Below are 22011 nucleotides of genomic sequence, written 5' to 3'. Positions count from 1 at the left end.
CATAATCATCAATAAGAAATAGCTCTATCGGTTGTCTAGGGGATACTGTATTGTCCGATGGAAAAATAAAAGTCAATTGTCATTCAAGATGCAGCTCTTTGGATTTTAGAGAGAGACAGTCTTAAACTTGCCCGTGTCTTTTATGAGGCCAATCCGTTGAGTCGGGGGAGTTGGTACCCCGTTGTTAGTTCAAAATCATTTTCTGGGGTACCAGCCACCGGCTCCCAGGCAAGGGAACCGAATGCACGTGGCTTCCTTCAAATGGCTTCCTGCTATTACGGGATCGCTAGCGTGTCTTCTGGTGCGTCTAAGGGGGCTGTTCCTACAGCCCCTCTTTTATCCTGACTTGCAGGGTTGTAGATGTCAATCAGGTTGAGGTGATGATGCAATCCCTTCCCGTCACCCAGCCCACTTTGCCCGAAGGCTGTCACGTAGCATAGGATCGCAATCCTCAAACGTGCCTCCAAGAAACAATGGATATGTCCCATGATTTTACATCGCCAGGGAACGAGGCATTTTGCACATCTCTCTCTCATTTCCTGGGTCCCCTGACCCAACCCAAGAGTGCTCTTGCAATTCTCACAAAGGAGGGGGCTGCAGGCATAACACTCCCAATTGAAAGAAAACTCTGGTCCTTTTACTGTGAAGATAAAGATGAATTATTTTCTCATGGTTCATTTATTTTTCACTTCTATGCAGTATGGTATTTTATTCTGATTTAGCACACCAAAACCAAATACATGGATTTACATATCACCTTCCACAACAAATAGCCATTTGTCTGTTTCTTCTTGCACTTTCTTTTTAGTTAGACATCTGATACTGATAGTTCTATCTGATCCTTAATAGGAATTCAATTCCAAACTGTAGAGATCTCAAGAAGCAGTCTTGCAAGTCACCAGCTTAGATGACCTTTCATAATTTGACTGATTTTTTTTATTGAAGATGCTAACCTGCTATTGGTCTCGTATAGATGTTGAGGTAACCCACTCAGACTTAATTAAAGATTCTTTTCTCATGAATTCTTTTATGGATTGTCAGTCATTACATGCTTTGTTGATTCGTAGAGTGCATAGATGATTGCAATGGGCAGCAATAAAGTAGTTTTAATCACGGCTTGTCAACTCAAGTGAATTCTAATAAGTCTAATTGCACAGCACCATTTCATAATCTTTAGCATCACTCCAGTCTTTTGTGTCCTTATTATGAGGAATTCTTTTACACAAAAGTTTTGCATTTGAACTTTTAACCAGAGATTGTGCAGGGTTCCTTTGACATGATACACCCCCTTATAAGTCCTTGTGGAATTCCAATTCTTTCAGCACTGAAGCAGCTTTCTTTCAAGGTAAATTACAACCAGCTGTGCATCAAGCAAAACAAGCACCTGGCCTCGTGTACGCAATCATTTATTGATGAAGTCACCTGACTCTTATGTGGCTGCAGGCTTGTGTCCGAGCAAGAGATGGTGATTGACCCTGGTAAATGCTGCATTCTCTTAGTTGGATGACTCAAGTTTCATTCAAAAACAAAAGAGATGCTGGAAATCTAGAGCAACGCACAAAATACTGAAAGAACTCAGCAGGTCAGGCAGCATCTGTGGAGGGGAATAAAAGTTTGATTGAGAGACTCAGGTTTGAGTATTCCAGGTATGATCTGCATAGACTGACCAGAGCTATTACTGTTATGATATAGAAATACTGTAATTCACTACATTCATAGTTAAATTAGACTATTTGTAAATGCTGCCAGTTCATCAGGTTCAGCTATTTTTGTTCCTTTGTTTCACTTTGCCTTCCTTGACTTTGTCCTATCTATTTCAGTAATCCGTCCTTCCAAGACCTCTGCACATTTTCAGTGATGGCCTGTTGTGCTTGTTTGATTTCATTCCATTGAGCATTCATTTGTCAAGGCCTTAAGCTGCAGCCTTCCCAAATTCTGTGCCTCCGTCTCTGTCTCTTCTCCTTTAAGAAGCTTGTGCAATGCTAAATTTTTAATCATGCTGTTTCGTCAATTTCCTAACAGCCCTTTTAGTGGCTCTGTCAAAAATTTTGGTTCTTGGAGTCCTGCAGCACAGAAGCAGAATTTATGTTCAATCTCAACCAGGCAAACAAAGGTGTCCATCTAAGCTTGTTCCATCTGCCTGCATTTGTCCCATATCCCTCTGTCTGTGCCTGCCCAAATATCTTGTTCAGTCATAATGCTGTGAGATAATTTACCATGTTAAAGCATCATGAAAAGGCAAGACAACAAAGGGTCCTACATGCTAAACATGGCTTGATTAGTTTTGAATTCTCTACTCTAGGAAGTTTCTCAATTGAATTTTTTTCATTTTCATCCAGTGAAATTTTGAGAGGAGAGTTTGTATGTTCCTGTCAGAATAAAAGGCAAGGATAACAGGTTTTCGAGAGATATTGAGGCCCAGTTTAAGGAAAAGAAGGAGGTGCATCTCAGTTAAAGGCAGGTGGGAACAAATGATGTATGTGAGGAATATATGAAATGCAAGAGAACACTTCAGGAAATCAGGAGGGCTAAAATAAGCCATGAGCTGGATAAAGAGAAGGAGAATCCTAAGGACTTCTACAGATATATCAAGAGCAAAAGGATAACAAGGGACAAAATTTGTCCTCTGGAAGATCAGAGTGGTAATCTACGTGTGGAGCTGAAAGAGCTGGGGAAGATCTTAAATGGATTTTTTTCTACCTGTATGTGGACACTGAGTTATGGAAGTGAGGAAAAACAGCATAGACTTCATGGTCATAGATTACATAGGGGGAGGAGTTTGCTGCCTTTAGGCAAATAAAGGTGGATAAATCCTCAGGACCCAACAAGGCATTTCCTTGGACTCTGTGGGAGGCTACTGCAGAAATTGCAGGGACCCTAGCAGAGATAATTGAAACATCCTTAGCTACAGGTGAGGTGCCAGTGGAATGGAGGGTAGTTAATGTTGTTGGTTTGTTTAAGAAAAGCTCTGAAAAATGAACCAGTAAATTATAGGCTGATGAGCCTCATGTCAGTAGTGGGAAAGGATTGGAAGGTGTTCTATGGAACCGGATATGTAAGTATTTGGATAGATAGGGACTGTTTAGGGATAGTCAACTCGCCTTTGTACATTTAGGTTGTGCATAACCAATGTTTACAGTTTTTTGAGGAAGTTACTAGGAATGTTGATGAAGGCAAAGCAGTAGATGTACATGGACTTTAGCAATGCCTTTGACAAGGTCCTGCATGGGAGGTTGGTCAAGTAGGTTCAGTCTTTCGGCATTCAAGATGAGGTAGTAATTGGGTTAGACATTAGCTTTTCAGGAGAAGCTAGAGAGTGTTAGCAGATGGTTGCTTCTCTGACTGGAGGCCTGTAGCTAGTGGCATACCGCAGGGATCGGTGTTGGGTCCATTGTTGTTGTCATCTACATCAACTATCGGCGTAATAGTGTAGTAAGCTGAATCAGCAAATTTTTGAATTAAACTAAAATTGAGGGTGTGGTGGACAACTAGGAAGTCTAACATAGTTTGCAGCGGGATCTGGGCCAAATGGAAAATTGAGCATAAAAGTGACAGATAGAATTTAATGCTGACAAGTGTGAAGTGCTGCATTTTGGGAGGGCCAACTAGGCTATGTCTTACATGGTGAGCAGTGGGGCACTGAGGGGTGCAGTAGACAGGGATCTGGGAATACAGATACATATTTCCTTGAAAGTGGTAACACGGGTAGATAGAGCTGTAAAGAAACTTCTGGCACATTGTTGTCACCTGATAGAGTACAGCACAGTACATAGAGTACAGAATGTACAAAAAAACTGAGGGGAGATTTCACAGAGGTACACAAAATTATGAAGGATATAGATGGCACAAATGCAAGTTGGGATGCTGAGACCTAATTTGGAGTATTCTGTGGAAAGATGTAAATAAGATTGAAAGAATGCAGAGAAAATTTACAAGTTTTAAGGAAAGATTAAATAGATTAGGGCCCTAGGATGTATAAAACTGAGGGGAGATTTCATAGAGGTATACAAAATTATGAGGGATATAGATAGGGTAAATGCAAGCAGGCTTTTTTCCTGTTGGGGTTGGGTGAGACTACAACCAGACGTCCTGGGTTGAAGGTTCAAGGTGAAATGTTTAAGGAAAGAATGAGGGGGAATTTCTTCACTCAGAGTGTGGAACGAGCTGCCAGCGCAAGTGGTGATTATGTGTTTGATTTCATCATTTAAGGGAAATTTGGATAGGTACATGGATGGGAGGGGAATGGAGTGCTATAGTCCAGGTGTAGGTCGATGGGATGAGGCAGACTAATGATTCAGCAGGGCTAGATGGGCAGAAGGTTCTGTTTCTGTACTGTACTGTTGCTGTGCTGTACTCTGATTATTAGGTGACAACAATCATGATCTGATTTATTAGAGGCTCAGAATGCCCTGTTTCTGTTCCTATATTCTAAGTATAAGCTGGGTGAACAGGTGAGGATGTTCAAGAGTGATAGTAACTTCTTTAGATCAACGTGCTGATGGAGGTGGAATTACCTTGCATTAAACCTGGAAATTTCTTTTGCGTTATTGATCAAAGAGTGATTACCTGATTGATGTCTTTAGGATGCCAGGGATATTGAATTAAATCAGGATGGTAACCAAATAATCCAAACATTGAGATCGCTGAAGCTACAAACCAATTTGCATAACTGCATAATCAATTGAGAATATGCTGGAATAAATACAAAGTGGCTGGGGGAGCTCTGGTGTAGTTATTTATTATTTGGCATCATCGTTTCCAGTTATTGGGATGCCTCGTGTGGGTGCAGCTTTAGTTAGCTGCGGAGCAATTCCATACCTTGAAATACTGGAAATGATTTAGTATCACTGAGATAAAGTGAAAAACTCGTCTTGCATACTATTCCAACAGATCAAATCATGACATAGTGCATTGAGGTCAAACAGGGTTAAAGTTAAACAGCGTAGAATAAAGGGTAATAGCTGAGGAGAAAGTGTAGTGCAGGTAAACAACAAGCTGCAAAATCATAACAAAAAAACAGTGAGGTCAAAGGTCCATCTTGTACTAGGGAATGGCGGTTCAGAAGCTGTCCTCTATTCTGGCAGTATGTGCTTTCAGACTTTTGTACTCTTGCTACGTTAGAAGGGGGAAGAGATAATGTCCAGTGTTGGAGGGAGGGGGTAGGAGCTTGTCTTTGATTACGTTGTTGCTTTACTGAGGCAGCAAGAAGTACAGGCAGAGTCCATGGAGGTGAGACTGGTTTCCGCGATGTGTGGAGCTGTGTCCACAACTCTCTGCAGTTTCTTACAGTCATATGCTGAGCATTTGCTGTACCAACTTGTTATGCCGGTTGTTTGTGGTAATGATTGTGATACTCTTCGAATTGAATTGACTTTATCTCTTACATCCTTCACGTTCATGAGAAGTAAAAAACTTTAAGTTACAACTCCATCTAAATGTCAATGTGCAATCACAGTAATTTATAATAATTTATAATAAATAGAACAGCCAATGTACAATAAAAGTACACTCAAATCAGTGTGAGTTAATCAGTCTGAGGCCTGGTGGAAGAAGCTGTCATGGAGCCTGTTGGTCCTGGCTTTTATGCTGCGGTACTGTTCCCTGGATGGTAGCAGCTGGAATAGTTAGTGGTTGGGGTGACTCGGGTACCCAGTGATCCTATACGGGCCCTTTAAAAACACCTGTCCTTGTAAATGTCCTGAATAATAGGAAGTTAACAACTACAGATGTGCTGGGCTGTCTGCACCACTCTCTGCAGAATTCACTAAGAAGCCACTTTATTAAGGTACCTCCTGTATATCAGAATCAGGTTTATTATCAACGGCACGTGTCATGAAACTTGTTAACTTAGAACAGCAGTTCAATGCAATACATGATAATATAAAATGAACGAACAAACAAATAAATAAATAACAGTAAGTACAGTTGGCCCTCCTTATCTGCGGGGGATTGGTTCCAGGACCCCCCGCGGATACCAAAATTCATGGATGCTCAAGTCCTTTATTTAACATATATCAGTGCGGTGGTCTTTAGGACCCAGCAGAACCCCGGACTTTTTTTTTTAAACATGTCTCCGTGCAGTGGACATTAGGACCTGGTGGCGCAGCTCTGAATCCGCAGTGTTTCTGTTCACAAAAATAATCACGATCATGAGTGAAAATAAGGTGGAAGTAAGAAAGTGATCAGAAAGAAATGAAACACCATCGGTCATTGGAAAAGCGTTAGGCTACAGTTGGTCAACGATCGGAACAATTTTAATGGAGAATGTGAAAGGCCCTGCCCCGATGAAAGCTACAATTATTACTATATGCATAGAAAGATAAAATATGTACTATATACTAAGAAAAACGTTTGACCAACTGACGCTGAATAATACCGGATGTACCTGTTCCGACTTCAAATCTGACTTAAAGATGGACACAGGAATGGAACTCATTCATAACCCAGGGACTGCCTGTACTATTAAATCATTTCTAGATTACTTTTAATACCTAATACAATATAAATGCTATGTAAATAGTTGTTATACTGTATTGTTTAGGGAATAATGACAAGAGAAAAATAGTCTGTAAATGCTCAAGCAATGAGTGCTGAAGAGAGAACTTCCGGGTTTTCCCGATCCGTGGTTGGTTGAATCCGCGCATGCAGAACCTGCGGATAAGGAGGGCCGACTGTATATATGTATATTGAATAAATTTAAAAAATAGTGCAAAACAGAACTAATATATGTTTTTTTAAAAAAAGTGAGGTAGTGTTCATAGGTTCAATGTCCATTTAGGAATCAGATGGTAAAGGGAAAAAACTGTTCCTGAATCAGTGGCCCCTGCCACTCCTCCTCAACCTGTCTCACACTCCTCTGCCGCATTCCACCCTCACCATTCCCAACATCCTTTGCTGCCACCAGATTTACAAACTCGTCCACTCTACGTTGACAAATGCAATACTGTACAGAAGTTTTGGGCATCTTAGCTACAGCATGTGCCAAAGACTTTTGCACAGTATTGTATGTAGTCATAACTGGTGCAGGGCACTTGTGCAGACGCAGTTTATCCATGTTATAAGCATCAAAATAATGAAGGGGAACAAGAATAGAAAGAACCCAAAACATCACAGGAACCTTATCAAGCACTTATTACAGCTCCATCCACACAATTTAGTCGTTTCATATTATGGAGATGAATCTGTCAGCTGGATTGAAAGGTTAGGCATGCAATTGAGTTTGTGCTGTTTTATCTCATTACTTTGTAACACTCATCATTTGAAAAGACTATAACCAATTAACAGTTCTGGAGCCCTGAGTCTTTGTAAATTTACAGCAGAGACTATCATTATTGGGCCTTTTAAAAATACTTTTTGAGGCTGGGATCAAAGAAAGAGTACTTTGTTTTGTTTTCTGGTATGTTTATAGTGCTTCACATACACTTGTTTTCAAAAAACAATTGGATGACTTCAGCCACAGAACTTGAATAGTGGATTCCTGATCCTCAATGAATGAAACATTGACTTTCAAATATGGCCACTCAAACTTCTCTTTGGAGATGTTCAATAAAAATGGAAGAGTATTTGCTTTACAAAATCTTTGATTACCTGCTGTGTGCTTTGAGATACAAATGGATAGCAATCTACATGTTTGTGATTACATCTACACAGGGACACATGCCATTTTAACCTGGTACTGGTGGAGAAAGGTTTTCATTCAGACATACACAACGCTATCTTTGTATAGGCAACAAAACGTAATCTTTTTCACATTCCTTCATGTTACCCACATCCAAGGTTGGTAAGTAATCTGCAATATTTAACTTCATGAAATAAAAATGGAAATGCCAAAAATATTTAGCATCTATCAAGAGAGAAATAAAATAATTGATGTTTCAGCTCAATAACTTTTCATCAGAATCTGACCTAATGGGCTGAGTACTTCTATCATTTTCTCTTATTTCAGATTTCTAACATTCTCAATAGTTTCACTTTGCCTTTACTTTGTGTTGGACTCCTTAGAGTGGCAGTGTTAAATTGCACGCACTACTGTAAGGCTATCTAAGGATAGGGAATAGAATAATTACAGGAATTGTCTCCCTATTTCTCAAAGGATTTTGAGAGTGATATTATAAGTGGATATTTGGATAGAAGATGTGAGTCTTTAAGTTTCCTCAAGATCTACAAGTGGCCTCTTCTGAACAATCAGTAAGAATTAGCTGAGTTTCTTCCTTCTGGTGGAAGTGGCTTTCCTGTGGTTAATTGTGCTATTTAGTGGGTTGTATGGAAAAAAATGTGGAAGCATCAATATCACTATCATCAAATATCATGCATTTGACTTCACTGCTGGTGTGACATATCTCCTGAGTATCAGTTTACAGATCAGCTAACCCTTGTGCTGTATGAATGAGGGTTACACTTAAAAATTCATTTCATGTCTCGGTGTTGTTAGAAATCAGGGTTGGGGTGGGAGGTGCAGAGTCAACAAAGAAACTGATCAATGCTTGACAGAATGTCAAGAAAATAGAGCGCATGCAGAGAGTGGGACTGAATAAATCGATCTCTCGAAGAATCCTGGGTATTCACTGACAAATTCCTCTATATCAGAATGTTGAGACATTGTTGAAATGCAGAAAGAAGCAGCTGGAAAAGGGATGGGAAGAAAGAAATTGAAAGCTGATGATAAAGAAGTATTGATAGTTATGGAGATGAAAGACAATGTTATACATTATGGAGATGTACAACATACAGACATAAAAATAGGTTGGTTGCCATATCAACAGTACATCTCGATAAGTTTGTTCTCGCAGCTACCATCAAACAAGAGGTACAGAAGGTTCAAGTCCCACACCACCGGGTTCAAGAATATCTTCTGCCTTTGGTTCTTGAACCAACCTGCACAACCCAAATCACCACAGTTTAGGAACACTTTGATCACTTGGCACTAAAATTAATTTTGCTTTTATTCTGTGTTATTTCTTGAAAACAATATGTTTAATTTTCTTGTAAGCACTGCTTAAATAACGCTTTGTGGCCGTGATCCTGCTGTAGTTTGCTTTTTCATTATACCTGTGCACATGTGTACTTTGCATTTGACAATAAACTCAAATGTGATTTTGAAGAAACTGAATAAGTACTACCAACATTAAAAATATATACATCCCCTTATTGTTAATGATGTTCAACATCATTATAACAAGCATCCATGAGTGTTTTCACTGTTCTTTTATTTATACTGAATTAAAAGTCAGAACTTATCTTCTGTAATGATAGATATTTGAACCTTACTAATGGATGTCTTTGAATTTTACATTCACTGCTCACAGTACGAAAGAAATGAAGTGCACTGATTAATTTAATTTATGAAGGACCGTACATGTAAAATGCATGAGTAAACTAGCTCTTTCCCGCTCTTGCCTTAATGTTTATACATGATGGTAAAATTTAGCATTCAGAGGTAATTTTACACTAGGGTCACATGGTGAGTTATTAATATATTTGATAAAACAACCCATTTACTTTCTTTTCACAGAATTTAACACAACAACCCAAACTGTCAGTGGGTTCAGTTAAAATGGAACCTGGCCTGTTCATTCCCTGTAACTAAGTGGCACTGATATTATCCAAAGCATGAACACAGCAATGAGGATAAAACTTATTTCTTCTGATTCACTGGAAGGGGTGGCAAACTATACACACCCAGCATTCTAAAGAAACCAGGGCAACAAAGCAGAATTGTAATTTGAAGCACGTGATTCTGCAGATGCCGAAAGTCCAGAGCAGCGCACACACAATGCTGAAGGAACTCAGCAGGTCAAGCAGCATCTATAGAGAGTAAAAACAACCGGCATTTTGGGCTGAGACTCCTCATCACCCTGATGATCACACGTCATACCCACACAAGCTTGCAAAGGATGATTGGAGTTTTGATCTCTTAACTTTCCCATACAAATTGGAGCATTTGGAGAAGTACAGTCCACTCATGGATAGTCAACATGGCTTTGTGAAGGGAAGATCATGCCTCACGAGCCTGATTGTTTTTTGAAGAGGTAACAAAAGAAATTGATGAGGGTAGGGCAGTGGATGTGGTCTACATGGACTTTAGTAAAGCACTTGACAAGGTCCCTCATGAGAGACTCATCCAAAAAGTCATGAGGCATGGGATAAGTGGAATCTTGGCTGTTTGGATAAAAAAATTAGCTTGAAGGAAGAAAGCAGAGGGTAGTTGTGGAAGGAAAGAATTCTGCCTGGAGGTCGGTGACTAGTGGAGTGCCACAGGAATCTGTCCTGGGACCCCTGCTATTTGTGATTTTTATAAATGACCTGGATGTAGAGGTGGAAGGATGGGTGAGTAAGTTTGCGGATGACATGGAGATTGGAGGAGTTGTGGATGGAGCTATAGGTGGTCGAAGGTTACAAGAGGATATAGAAAGGCTGCAGAGTTGGGCAGAAAAATGGCAGATGGAGTTCAATCCGGACAAGTGTGAGGTGATGCATTTTGGAAGGACAAACCAGAAGACTGAGTACAGGATTAATGGTCAGTTACTTAAGAGTGTGGATGAACAAAGGGACCTTGGAGTTCAAATCTATACATCCCTCAAGGTCTCTGCACAGGCTGATAGGGTAGTTAAGAAGGCCTATGGGATGCTAGGCTTCATTAACAGGGTCAAGAGTAGAGAGATCATGTTGCAACTCTACAAATCTCTGGTGAGACCGCACTTAGAGTATTGTGTTCAATTCTGGTCACCTCATTATAGGAAGGATGTGGAAGCTATGGAGAAGGTGCAGAGGAGATTTACTGGGATGTTGCCTGGATTGGGAAACAAGTCTTTTGAGGCAAGGTTAGCAGAGCTGGGACTTTTCTCTTTGGAGCGTAGAAGAATGAGAGGGGACTTGATAGAGGTCTACAAGATTATGAGAGGCATAGTCAGTACCTATTTCCCAGGGCACCAATAGCAAACACCAGAGGGCATATGTACAAAATTAAGGGAGGGAAGTTTAGGGGAGACATCAGGGGTAAGTTTTTTACACAGAGGGTTGTGAGTGCCTGGAATGACTTGCCAAGTATGGTGGTGGAGGCTAAAACATTAGGGGTATTTAAGAGCCTCTTGGAAAGGCACATGGATGAAAGAAAAATGGAGGTTTATGGGGTAGTGTGGGTTTAGTACTTTTTTAAGGATTATATGGGTCAGCACAACATGGAGGGCTGAAGGGCCTGTACTGTGCTGTAGTGTTCTATGGTTCTATGGTACAAAAAAAAAGAGGAATTAAGATTAATTAACATAAAGTTCTGAAAATGTTTGTGAGACACCATCAAAAGATACGGCTTTTAATTGGTAAATTTACAGATCAGCCATGCCTGCAACCGAGGTTATCTGCCGAATGTGGAATTGGGCTTCTGCTTGCTGGAACCATAGGTGAGGTCACAGTGTCCAGAAGCTTGGCAGTTTTAACGAAACTGCATGAACAGATGCAGCATCGTTCATCTTTGGCCCAAATATCGTTTGGGCCGTCGGGGTCACCAATTGTAGCTTTGTGCTACACGCAGCGCTGCAATAACGACACGGAGTCGGTGAGCTGCAGTTGCAAAAGAGGTTTATTCAAACTTCGCAGCCTCGCTTTAAAGCCTTCCTGATCCCACCCTCCCCGGGCGGGAATGCTGTAGGGAGCGCGTATTCACAGTCCCATCCCGCGTGCGGGATTTTCCCCTTGCTGGTGAAGCAGACTTGGCACCCTCTTTGGGACCGGCCTCTATGCCGGTGCGCGCCGCTTTGTGAGCCGGTTCGAGTGCGCTGGGAAGTGGGTTGCCACAAAGTGATGAATAAGCCGTGACAAAGACTCAATATTGTTTCTTAGCAAATTTTGTTAAATAGTGCAGGAACACTCTCACTGTTCAGTATCACCTCAACCACTTGCCCTTACAGAGAGTTGCAAAATTTAGTGATTTTTATTCCAGAGAACGTCAGCCAGTTTTTTTTTTAAGTTCTGGTTTTCAATGGTTTCTCAGTGGAGAAAAAAAATTACATTTTTGGTGTGATCACTTCAACAATTGACATGCATCAAAATATCGTACATTAATACTTTAAATATGTGAACAGTGTTGTTCACGTTCATATTGAGGACATATCTGGCAAATAAAAAAGTTGCATATCATAAAATAATTTTTTTGAGATTTAATTTTGTATTGAGCTCATAATGATGTGGGTGATAAAGCTTTTTGGCTGAAGTGAGAAAATAGCAAGCATACTGTTATTAATGTTGCAATTCACCGAACAGTTTCAAACATTAAAAGAAACTCATTGATTTGTGAGCCTGAAGAAATTGCAGGTTCATTTTTTTTCTCTGCAACTCACTTTTTTTATTTGTTCAGTGTCTTGACTGTAGCTTCCCTGATATTTTTAAAATGGTGACGTATTTACACATTAATTGCCAATTGTTATAGAAAGATAAGAGATGCAAAAATGTCCTTTTGTGTCATTGTAATGATCAATCAGCATTAGCAGATATCTCTCCTACACAAGGGAAACTATTTTATCTTCACAGTTGTGCTGCCTGTTAGAGAATTCAAAAATATCATTAAAAATGTGCTGAATTTTATAATGTAAGCTGGACTCCCTGATCTATCTTCTCTAAACAACTTCTTGTTTCTTTCTATTTCTCGTTCTGTTCCTAAATTGACTCTCAGCATCCTCCAATTTTGAAAATCCACAATTCATTCTCAATCTTCAAATCTTACTCTTCAGGAAAATGGAAAATTGGTTCTATAATTCTCAGCCTCCAATGCCTTCATTATTAACTTGCACTTCCAGCAAAATAAGTTGCGTATTATTTTTGAACTGAAAGGCTTAGTCAAAAATCTAACATAGTGATTCTTAGATACACCAAGATCAGAACATTGTGTTTTTCATGTACATAAATGCATTGACTTTCCAAAAGTAGCAAAACCGCTCAAGGCCTTTGAAATCTTAGGAAGAAAGAAGAATGTTTCATTATATATTTTTCTTCTGACTTTTAATTGGAATGAAATTTCATTTTTGTTTTGTAACTGTAGCCTGATTTGCATGTTACTTATTAGGATGTTGTTTATTATGTATTATTTGTGGCACAGGAAAAAGACAAACAATCTGAGTGTCTGTTGCTGTTTACACTAGCTTTCTTCATCCAGTGTTTCCTATATTCTACTCTTACTCATATGCATTACTATTCCCTATACACTGAATCTATGCTTTTCATTTCAACAATTCTCTACATTAGGGTGTTACACATTTTATTTGCTTTGTGGATAAAGATGTTTTCTCGTGATTTCTTGATTTTTTTTTTATTTGGGTGCCTTGTTCTTTGGTTACCTTATTTATGTCCCTTATTCTGAAGCCATCCACAACTGAGAACATCTTCTGTCTACCATGTGTAATCTCTGAAATTCTGGCAGGTCACACCTCAGTGTCTGGACTGTTTTATTTCAGTTAACCTTGTCTCCCGACCTTAACTGAAAGACCTTTGCATTTTTTCCCATAGGTTGCAGTAATTGTAATTGCTTCATTGTAATTTTGGCCCACTACCTCTGCTTCCCAACTCTCCTCCCTCCTGTTACAAGAACAAACTGATTGCAAAACCCAAGGAACTGAATTATATAATGTAAGATGGGCTTATAGATGCTGCTCTGTACATCAATTTCTTAAGCATTTATCTATTCTTTCCAAATGTCAGTGATTTCATTCTTGCTGTAGGAGTGCTTTGTCTGCCCAATTACAATTGTAGCTTGATCCTTGGAGAGTGTCATCCTGTCTTTGCTGATGATTGAATAAAATGTTGTGAGATAGCTCCTTTTTTGTAATTCATGGTGGTGAAATTAGGCTCGATGAACAAGTAACTGCCTTATTATGCTGTCCATGAAATAGCAAGATTATAGTCTTGAATGTGAAGTTAGAATGAATAAAAGGCAAATCTAATTGATTTCACCTCCAGTCTGAATTCATTATTGACTTGAATAGAACCATTTTCTAAACTGGAAGATTTTTTTTTAAGAAAATCTTCAAAGTTTTGATTGCCATCCTGAAATCAACCCACAATCATTAATATTTTTCATGTTAATTTTGGGATATTCTTTAAAATTTTGCAATTATTTTAGAGTTAGTTGGGAAATTGAGCAACTTGTAACTGCAATTTTATTTGAAGATGTTATAATTAAATGACTGGTACTAAATTGGACACGAGATTGATGTTTTTATTGTTTATTCACAATATTTTAACGCAGTTAGCACTGTATAATGGCTGACTCGATAGTCATTGTGGGCTCAATGGCCTCGTCTGCTCAATCACTTTTTGACTGAAGGGTATTTTGTTCCTTTTTGCTTTTAGATGTCATTCATACTGTGGGACCTATAGCAAGAGGAAGCTGTGATGAACGTCTTAAACGTCAGTTGAGGAACTGCTATGAGACTTCCCTGAAGCTGTTGGAGACTCAAGGGCTGAGGTCTATCGTAAGTGTTAACTTTGCCTCAGCTTATTAAGATAACATGGAAAGGGAATTGTCTCTTCATTCTTCTAAAAAAAAAATTACAACATCAAATGTATACGAAGATTCATGGTTTATTAGAAAACTGGGTCTGGAAACCTGCAGGGTGCTTGTTTATGACACACACTAGTGTGATGCTAACAATTTGACAATTACCTGTCCGGCTGCCTATATTTTCCAAACGTTCAGAGCAAAAAAACTGAAGATACAGGAAATATGATCAAAAGCAGAACATGCTATAAGCATAACAAAGGTCAAGCAGCAACATGGAAGGAAGCACAATCAAATATGCCAAGTCCATTGTTTTTTCAGTTTTACTGTATACATTAACTTGTCACTGTAGAGAGCTAATATCACCCCAAAGTTCCAACAGTATACCTGGGACAATTACCGGTAATTTAATACAGGAAGTGTTCAGTCACCATGCATATCAGCTGTGTTCAATTAGCTTTCTAGAACTGTACCTTAACCAGAACTTAGCATAGCTCTGTAATAGTTTCACTCATTTCAATGCAAGACAATAACTGGGGTAGTTGTCTCTCTCTGGCTACATAGATTGGGACAGTTGGTTATGGATGAATAGGTGAAAATCAATTGGTTCATATACTCAGCTTTCACAACTCCAGTGAATATAAAGAAGTTTATCCATTCAGCTTTGTCACTTCATTACTTGTTCTGGTTTGATAAATTGCTTACAGGCTTCCTCTGAGGTCCTTCCCAAAAACAGGACTTCCAAACTTGCACAGAATGCAGCAGTGAAAAAGTAACCCATTAATTACATTGTATGGTGATATAGCTCTCTGATTCACTGTAGTTATTCATTACAGCCAGAGTGGACAGTTAGACACATGTAAGATGTTTTCATTTGAGGAAGAGTCCAAAATCAGCATTCATAAAAAACATGGCAAATACTAATAAATTTGTCTACCAAATAAGTAATTATTTTCTCTGAAAATTTTAGAATGTGCAATATGATACCATGTGAAGTGGTTCAGGCGAATAGCTTAGACACACAAGGTGGAAAAGAAAAATTGAAAGATTGAGATGAGGCTGGTGGAATGGGAGGCAATTTGTGTAATGAACATCAATGTAGGCTGGCAGGGCCAAGTGGTCTGTTTCTCTTCAGTATATTCAGATTATCCTTTCAGTTCAATGCGCAAATCAATGTTCTTCATGCCACTCTATGAAAGTTAGGACTGTTGTATCTAATCATGGGTTTGAAAGACTGAACTTGAATTGCTTTGTAAGATGGTAAGTGGTAGAATGACTTAAATTGAAGGAACAAGCATTGCAGTGTTTAATTCTAATTAATTAACACCAGAGCTGGGGTGAGCTCCAATTTCTTAACCATCCTATTTGTCCTTGTAAAGGTGATGTTGAACCATTAACATCAGTATGGTGAGTTGTTTCAGCAGGCTGTTAATAGACAGGCATATTTTGTTTATCTGCAGTAATAAATAGAATAGAGTGGGTAAGGAGAACAAGTGTACTCTCTGAAAGGCATTACCATAGCCAGTAATTAGTAATACTGGTACTAACATTTAATTCCATGTTATTTAATTATCGAAATTTAAATTGGATTTGATCTTGTGTCAGGTTCACTAATCCAGGCCTGTGGATTATACATCCAGTAACCATCCATCTATACTTTTAAATTTGACTTGGATGTAAGTTACTCACAACAGTGCCATGTTTATTCTTCTTCTGATTACACCCACAACATGAAAACATTTTGGTTGTCAACTTCAACTAGGGGAAATTAATTGATTAATGCCTGGGTGTGAAGGGATTGAAATCACATGGTTCTAAAGCTGATTAAAACATTTGTTTCAAAATGCTGAAAGTTCATACAACAATTCTCCACCCCACTCACACTTTGTGTGTGTGGGAGGGAGGGGGAAATTCTTGTCTTTTTGGTGACAGTTTGAATCAACTGCAGATCTTGGTGAATTTGCCTGTGAGATTCCCAGCTGGCTGTACAGTGACACTTGCTGAGATTTTTTTACTTGAAGCAATTGGTGTAAAATAAGATAAAAAAACATTCAATGGATTCCCAAGGTTCACATTGTCATTTGAGTTTATAAAATGCTATGTCAGCTTTTATAGCGTCTATCAAAATAGTTGCTGTGGGAATTGAAACTGACTTCTATCAGTAAAACTAATTCAACACATTGCTGCCATTTCCCTCCACCCCCACCTCGTTCCCCTGCTGGTAAGGGGACCCGGATTTATTTCACATAATATTTACATTGGTGGTAGCCCAGACAGTTTAAGTGGCTACATTTCAGAAACTGAAGAGGCCTTTGATAAATGCAGTGTATTTCCATGTCAGGCCATCTGGAAACTTAATACTAAGCAATCTCTCTCATGTTTAAACAACCTAGACACACTCTATCAGTTGATGTATGATGAACCCATAAACTGAACTCTGGCTCCTGGTGACGAACTCACTCTTAAATTCCTCAGCCTCTTATTCCTTTTTATCTCTGCTGCTTGATAAAGAGGGTTTAGGTTACAGCAGAGTGAAACCGTGGCTGAGTAGAATTAAGTAGGCCTCTCCATTAGAACAATTTGTAAACAAAAACTGTATGATTCCAGCTGCAGCAGGGCTTTTAGTCGAGGTGGAAGGGGAGAGTAAAAGTGACTTTGACAAATGACAATGATTGCATTAACACAGCAAGTGTCCGTGCTATGGTTTATAATGATTTGTCAGAACTGGTGTTCACCTCAAGAGTCCCTTCCTGTCAGGCTAATGAAGAAAGCAGAGCTTACCTCCATCTTCAGCCAAGTTCATGACAGGAAAGAATGCATCACAAGAAGTGTTCTTGTAGCTTAAGACAATACCCTGTGTTGTTTTACAATGAGTAGCAACAGCGGCCCTTGAGTCTAATTTAAATTAATATTTTAGTTATTCCTTTGATGAATTTGCTCTCCATATTCCCAGAACATTTAGCAAAAGATGAGGATATGTATAGACAGATGCTGAAACTTATTTATCTTCCATTCGATGAAGTGCTGCCATGCTGCACGGTAACACTCGAAGGGAAAGAGAAAATTCTCAGCATTCCTTCATCAAAGCCTTGTTCCAGATAGGATCGAAGTGCTTCTGACTTCCTGATTCATTTTAAGTACAGCTGTACGTACTGTATGTCAACTCAGCCCGTTTGGCTTTCTGGATTTTAATTTGGCTTTCAATTTGGACTTCAATGTTCATGCCTACTAATGTTTTCAAATCACTTGCCTCTAACTGATCTTCTAGTCCTACAACCTTCAGAGTTCTTTTCACCTCCAATTCTGATTCCTTATCCAAGCTGATTTTTATTCTGTCCACCATAAATATCAATTAATTTAGATCTCAAACCTATAATTTCTAGCATTCCCTTCCGAAACCCCTTGGTCCCTCTTTTAAATATATCCCTACCTCTTTGGCCAAGCTTTGTCACCCATGCATTGTCAGATTGTGTTTGTAATGCATCCAGGGAATGTTTTACAATGTTAAAGGTGTTGTACAAATAAATGCACGTTGCTGTTTGGGACTGCAAACATATTTCTGTCCTAAGGGAAATGCTGTGGGTGGCATTCATAGCTTTTGGAATTTTTGGTAATAGTGTTTATGTTACAGTCTAATAGTAGGGCCTGGCAGCACTTGAAAGAGATAATTGCCAGCATGGTTGACAGAGCTGATGTGAGGCAATACATTGGTGTTCCTTAAGGTCATTTGAAGCTACTTGACATCCTCTATTGCCTTTTATTACCAAGCAATGTATGGGTTGAATGCAAATTGTTAATAATAAGTGCAGTCTGAACCCAATTAGCACAATTAAAGGTTCTAGTAATATTTTATTCAGCTCAAATTAACATTCAAGTGAAAGCTAATTATCACTTTTTAACCAAATAAAATGTTTAATTGTGTACGCATTCTAGAGTAGGAAACAAATTGAATTTATGCAATAAGCATTTTTGTCTTTGTTTATTTATCCCTTTCCATTTGAAACAGGACATTTTTGGGAAGGCCAAGATTTATTAGGTTTGGGGTAGTTGCCCTTCAGCTGGATGTCGTGCAAGGTCATTGAATTATCAACCACATTAGTGCATCTGGCATTGGTACAGTGATATAAGCAAATGAAATGTACACAATATTCCAACACTAAAGCTTGACAAGTTAATGATTGTTGTCTCCCTCCACCGAAGATCATTGGTGAATCAAATGAAGTTTAATAATTGTGTTTGTATGATTCAGTGCTAAAACCTTGTTTGCTTCAGATTATCAACTGAATTTAGTTTCCTCCACTACTATGGTGGAATTTGAATTTGCAAGTCTAGATTATTAATTCAATTTCCTGGAATGGCACCATATCCCCAATGTTTACCCTGGGCCCATATATAACAACTGAATTACCTGTTAGTGCAGTAGGAATATCAGTATTTTCCTTTACTGTACATCCTTAACTTGGAAAGAGAAAAACTTTCATTAATACACATCTATGGATATTAGGAGAGGCCAGAATCAGCATTATCTCTACTAGGTGTTGCATTTGAATTGTTTCTGAATGCTGACAGAATTCCTGTTTTCCTCTTTGGTCATATGTTTTTATCTCTAACACTGCCATTGGTGACTCTGCTTTCACCTGCCTTGGAATTCTGTGCCGAGAAGTCCTCGCCTTCCAACTCAGTCCTTAACTCCTACCAGCTTAATGAAGTTTTTAAGTCCCTTCCCAAATATTATGAAGCTTGATATCAACTTACTTCCAATAATGCTTCTGTGCATCACCTTGACTGACTTTTTTTGAAGGAAAACAAAATCATTAAAACAATGGATGATAGCATTAGTACTAAAGAACAATGAGAAGACAGCTGCTGAATAAAGAGGGAGAACTAAACAGTCCTGTGAATGCTGTTCCTTTCAAAAATTTCCTTAGTAAGAAATTATTCTGCTTAATGTTGGTGTAATTTTGTTGGTGAAACTCAAAATAACCTTATAAATGCTGGAGATCTGAAACAAAACCAGAAAATACTTATTAAAAAACCTCAGCAACTAAGACCACAAGTGTGGCTAGGAAAACATTTAATGCTTTAGGCCTATGACTTTTTTGTTGACTTCACATTAATAAATTTGATTTTGTGGGGGAATCACATAGAAGTTGCTTTTGTTTTGCATTTAATAGCGTAATTTATTTGGTATCTCTGTTACATATGTTTAAATTATGTTGCATTTGCAATGTTGATAAGGCACTTGAGAATCTGTTTTTTGAATATAGATTAGTCCAGATTAACATATGCAAATGATAATTATCATCATTAATTAGGCCTTCAGATTTTGACATCTGCACATGTGAGGCATCTTTAAAACAACAGCTCTGTGGATCCAATGTCTAGCAGGCAATTTAGAAGATTAAGTTGGCATGGCACTTTTGATTACTCTTCTGTACCTCACCCACAGGTATTGCTCCATGGGCTCTGTCTTGGAAGACAAGCAGGAAAAATGGATAACCTAAAATTAGCCTGGATTTGATTAGCCTAAGTTAAATATAAAATTACAGAATCCAAGTGATTTTGTCACAATTTGAACAAAGTAGCTTTCATGGTTTGGCTTCTAAACCTGATGAAAGGAGATTTGTGATTTTGACCCAAAGTCTAAAGGTTATATGGGTCTTGTGCTAATTGGCTACTTTGTAGAATGAAAAACACAGACCTGCATCAAGATGGAGACAAAATCTTTAGGTTAAAATCCCAATCAACAGTCTTTTTGATGATTCAGTAAATAATTTAACTCCAGATTTAAATTAGTTGTGCAGTTACTCCTCACTAAGGTCATATTTGCTTTTTGGGAGAATCTTATTGGTGGAGTTTATTTATCACTTTTCTGATAAATCCTGAGTTTATAATGCTCTTCAGCTAAAGAGGCGGAAATACTTTTCTTTTGTCAATGATGGGAATTATTTAAGTGTCTCCTTATCTGAGGTTGGAAATGTTGGACCAGCTGAACTTACCTCGTGGCCCTTTCCCCTTTGGGACTTAATTTGCCAGACATCCAGTGAAGTCAGATTCATATCTTTCCCAGCCAATTTCATCCAACGGTTCTGTGTCTTGTGATATTTATGAGTGGAAGGAAGTGCTTGTTTGTGTAAAGGTTGGTTGAAGCCACCAGGACAGTGTTTCTACACTGGATGTTGCATGCAATCCTGGTGCACTCGTGGGAAGAATTGCTAACTTCTCATCTGTTTCTCCCGAAACTCATTTGCATGAAAAGCTCAAGCTATACCATGAAGCAACTACGTAGTTAGGCAGCATTTAATATGTACTTTTACAAATCTGCTTAAAAATATGCTTTTTGACACATTTAAGGATGATTTCTAGGTGTAGTTTAATGAGTGTAGCTGAAAGGATTTTATTACAAACATAACCAGTTTTAATCAGCCCACTGCCTGTGAGCAACTTAATCTTAATTCACTAAAAATGTTTTTAAAATCTGTAGAGCAATTTGCTAGCTATTTTAGGGATATGAGAGTCAGTTTCTTTACAACTTAATGAGATATATAGTCAACAGCTTTGAAAATTAGTCATTTTTTGTTCTTATCCCCAAAAAAACAGCTTAATCTGAAGTAACTTCCCAAGAACTGCAAAAGGGTCAATTAGTAAAAAAAAACACCACTGTGATTAATTCACTCAGGATTAGGGCTAGTTTTGTGGGTAGTGCCAGGTACTACTACTACTACATAATTTATAAATTAATAAAGATTTTGTAGAAAGTCAGCTTGTACTGCAGGCTAATTCCAATTAAAATTCCACAGTTTTGTGAATACGGATTTGGCTGATTTTTTTTGTATGAATCGCACTGAGAAATAAACAAAGGAATGGAACAACAACGCCAACCTGGTTCATATTTTTATGAAACAAAATAGAAATGACAATTTACTTTTATAAGCTGGGTTGAAATGAACCTAGCAATTAGTGTCATAGTCATAGAACACTACAACACAGAAACCCATCCTTTGGGCTATCTAAATTCTGCAGAACCATTAATCTGCTTATTCGTATTGACCCGCACCTGGACTATAATAGTCCTCCTATCCATAAACCTAAGGATAGTTAAGAAGGCCTTTGGGATGCTAAGCTTCATTAATAGGGGATTGAGTTCAAGAGTAGGGAGGTCATGTTGCAACTCTACAAATCTCTGGTGAGACCACACTTAGAGTATTGTGTTCAATTCTGGTCACCTCATTATAGGAAGGATGTGGAAGCTATGGAGAAGGTGCAGAGGAGATTTACTGGGATGTTGCCTGGATTGGGAAACAAGTCTTACGAGGCAAGGTTAGCAGAGCTGGGACTTTTCTCTTTGGAGCATAGAAGGATGAGAGGGGACTTGATAGAGGTCTACAAGATTATGAGAGCCATAGATAGGGTGGATAGCCAGTACCTGTTTCCCAGGGCACGAATAGCAGACACGAGAGGGCTTACGTACAAAGTTAAGGGAAGGGAGTTTAGGGGAGACATCAGGGGTAAGTTTTTTACACAGA

At 38.6% G+C, this 22011-nt stretch overlaps 1 protein-coding gene across 1 annotated transcript in view; it reads left to right on the top strand.

Moving 5' to 3' along the window:
- Positions 1 to 22011, top strand: part of macrod2 (mono-ADP ribosylhydrolase 2) — a 1184924-nt gene that overhangs the window by 746247 nt on the left and 416666 nt on the right. Inside the window, exon 7 of the mRNA XM_073051265.1 lies at positions 14338 to 14459. Within this exon, the coding sequence (XP_072907366.1) occupies positions 14338 to 14459 (122 nt within the window). The remainder of the gene's footprint in view (positions 1 to 14337; positions 14460 to 22011) is intronic.

This window comes from Hemitrygon akajei, chromosome 7 (genome assembly GCF_048418815.1).
Source record: "Hemitrygon akajei chromosome 7, sHemAka1.3, whole genome shotgun sequence".
NCBI classification, from domain to species: domain Eukaryota; kingdom Metazoa; phylum Chordata; class Chondrichthyes; order Myliobatiformes; family Dasyatidae; genus Hemitrygon; species Hemitrygon akajei.
The sequence above is the reverse complement of the archived record's forward strand: the minus strand, read 5'-3'. Positions and strand labels throughout refer to the sequence as shown.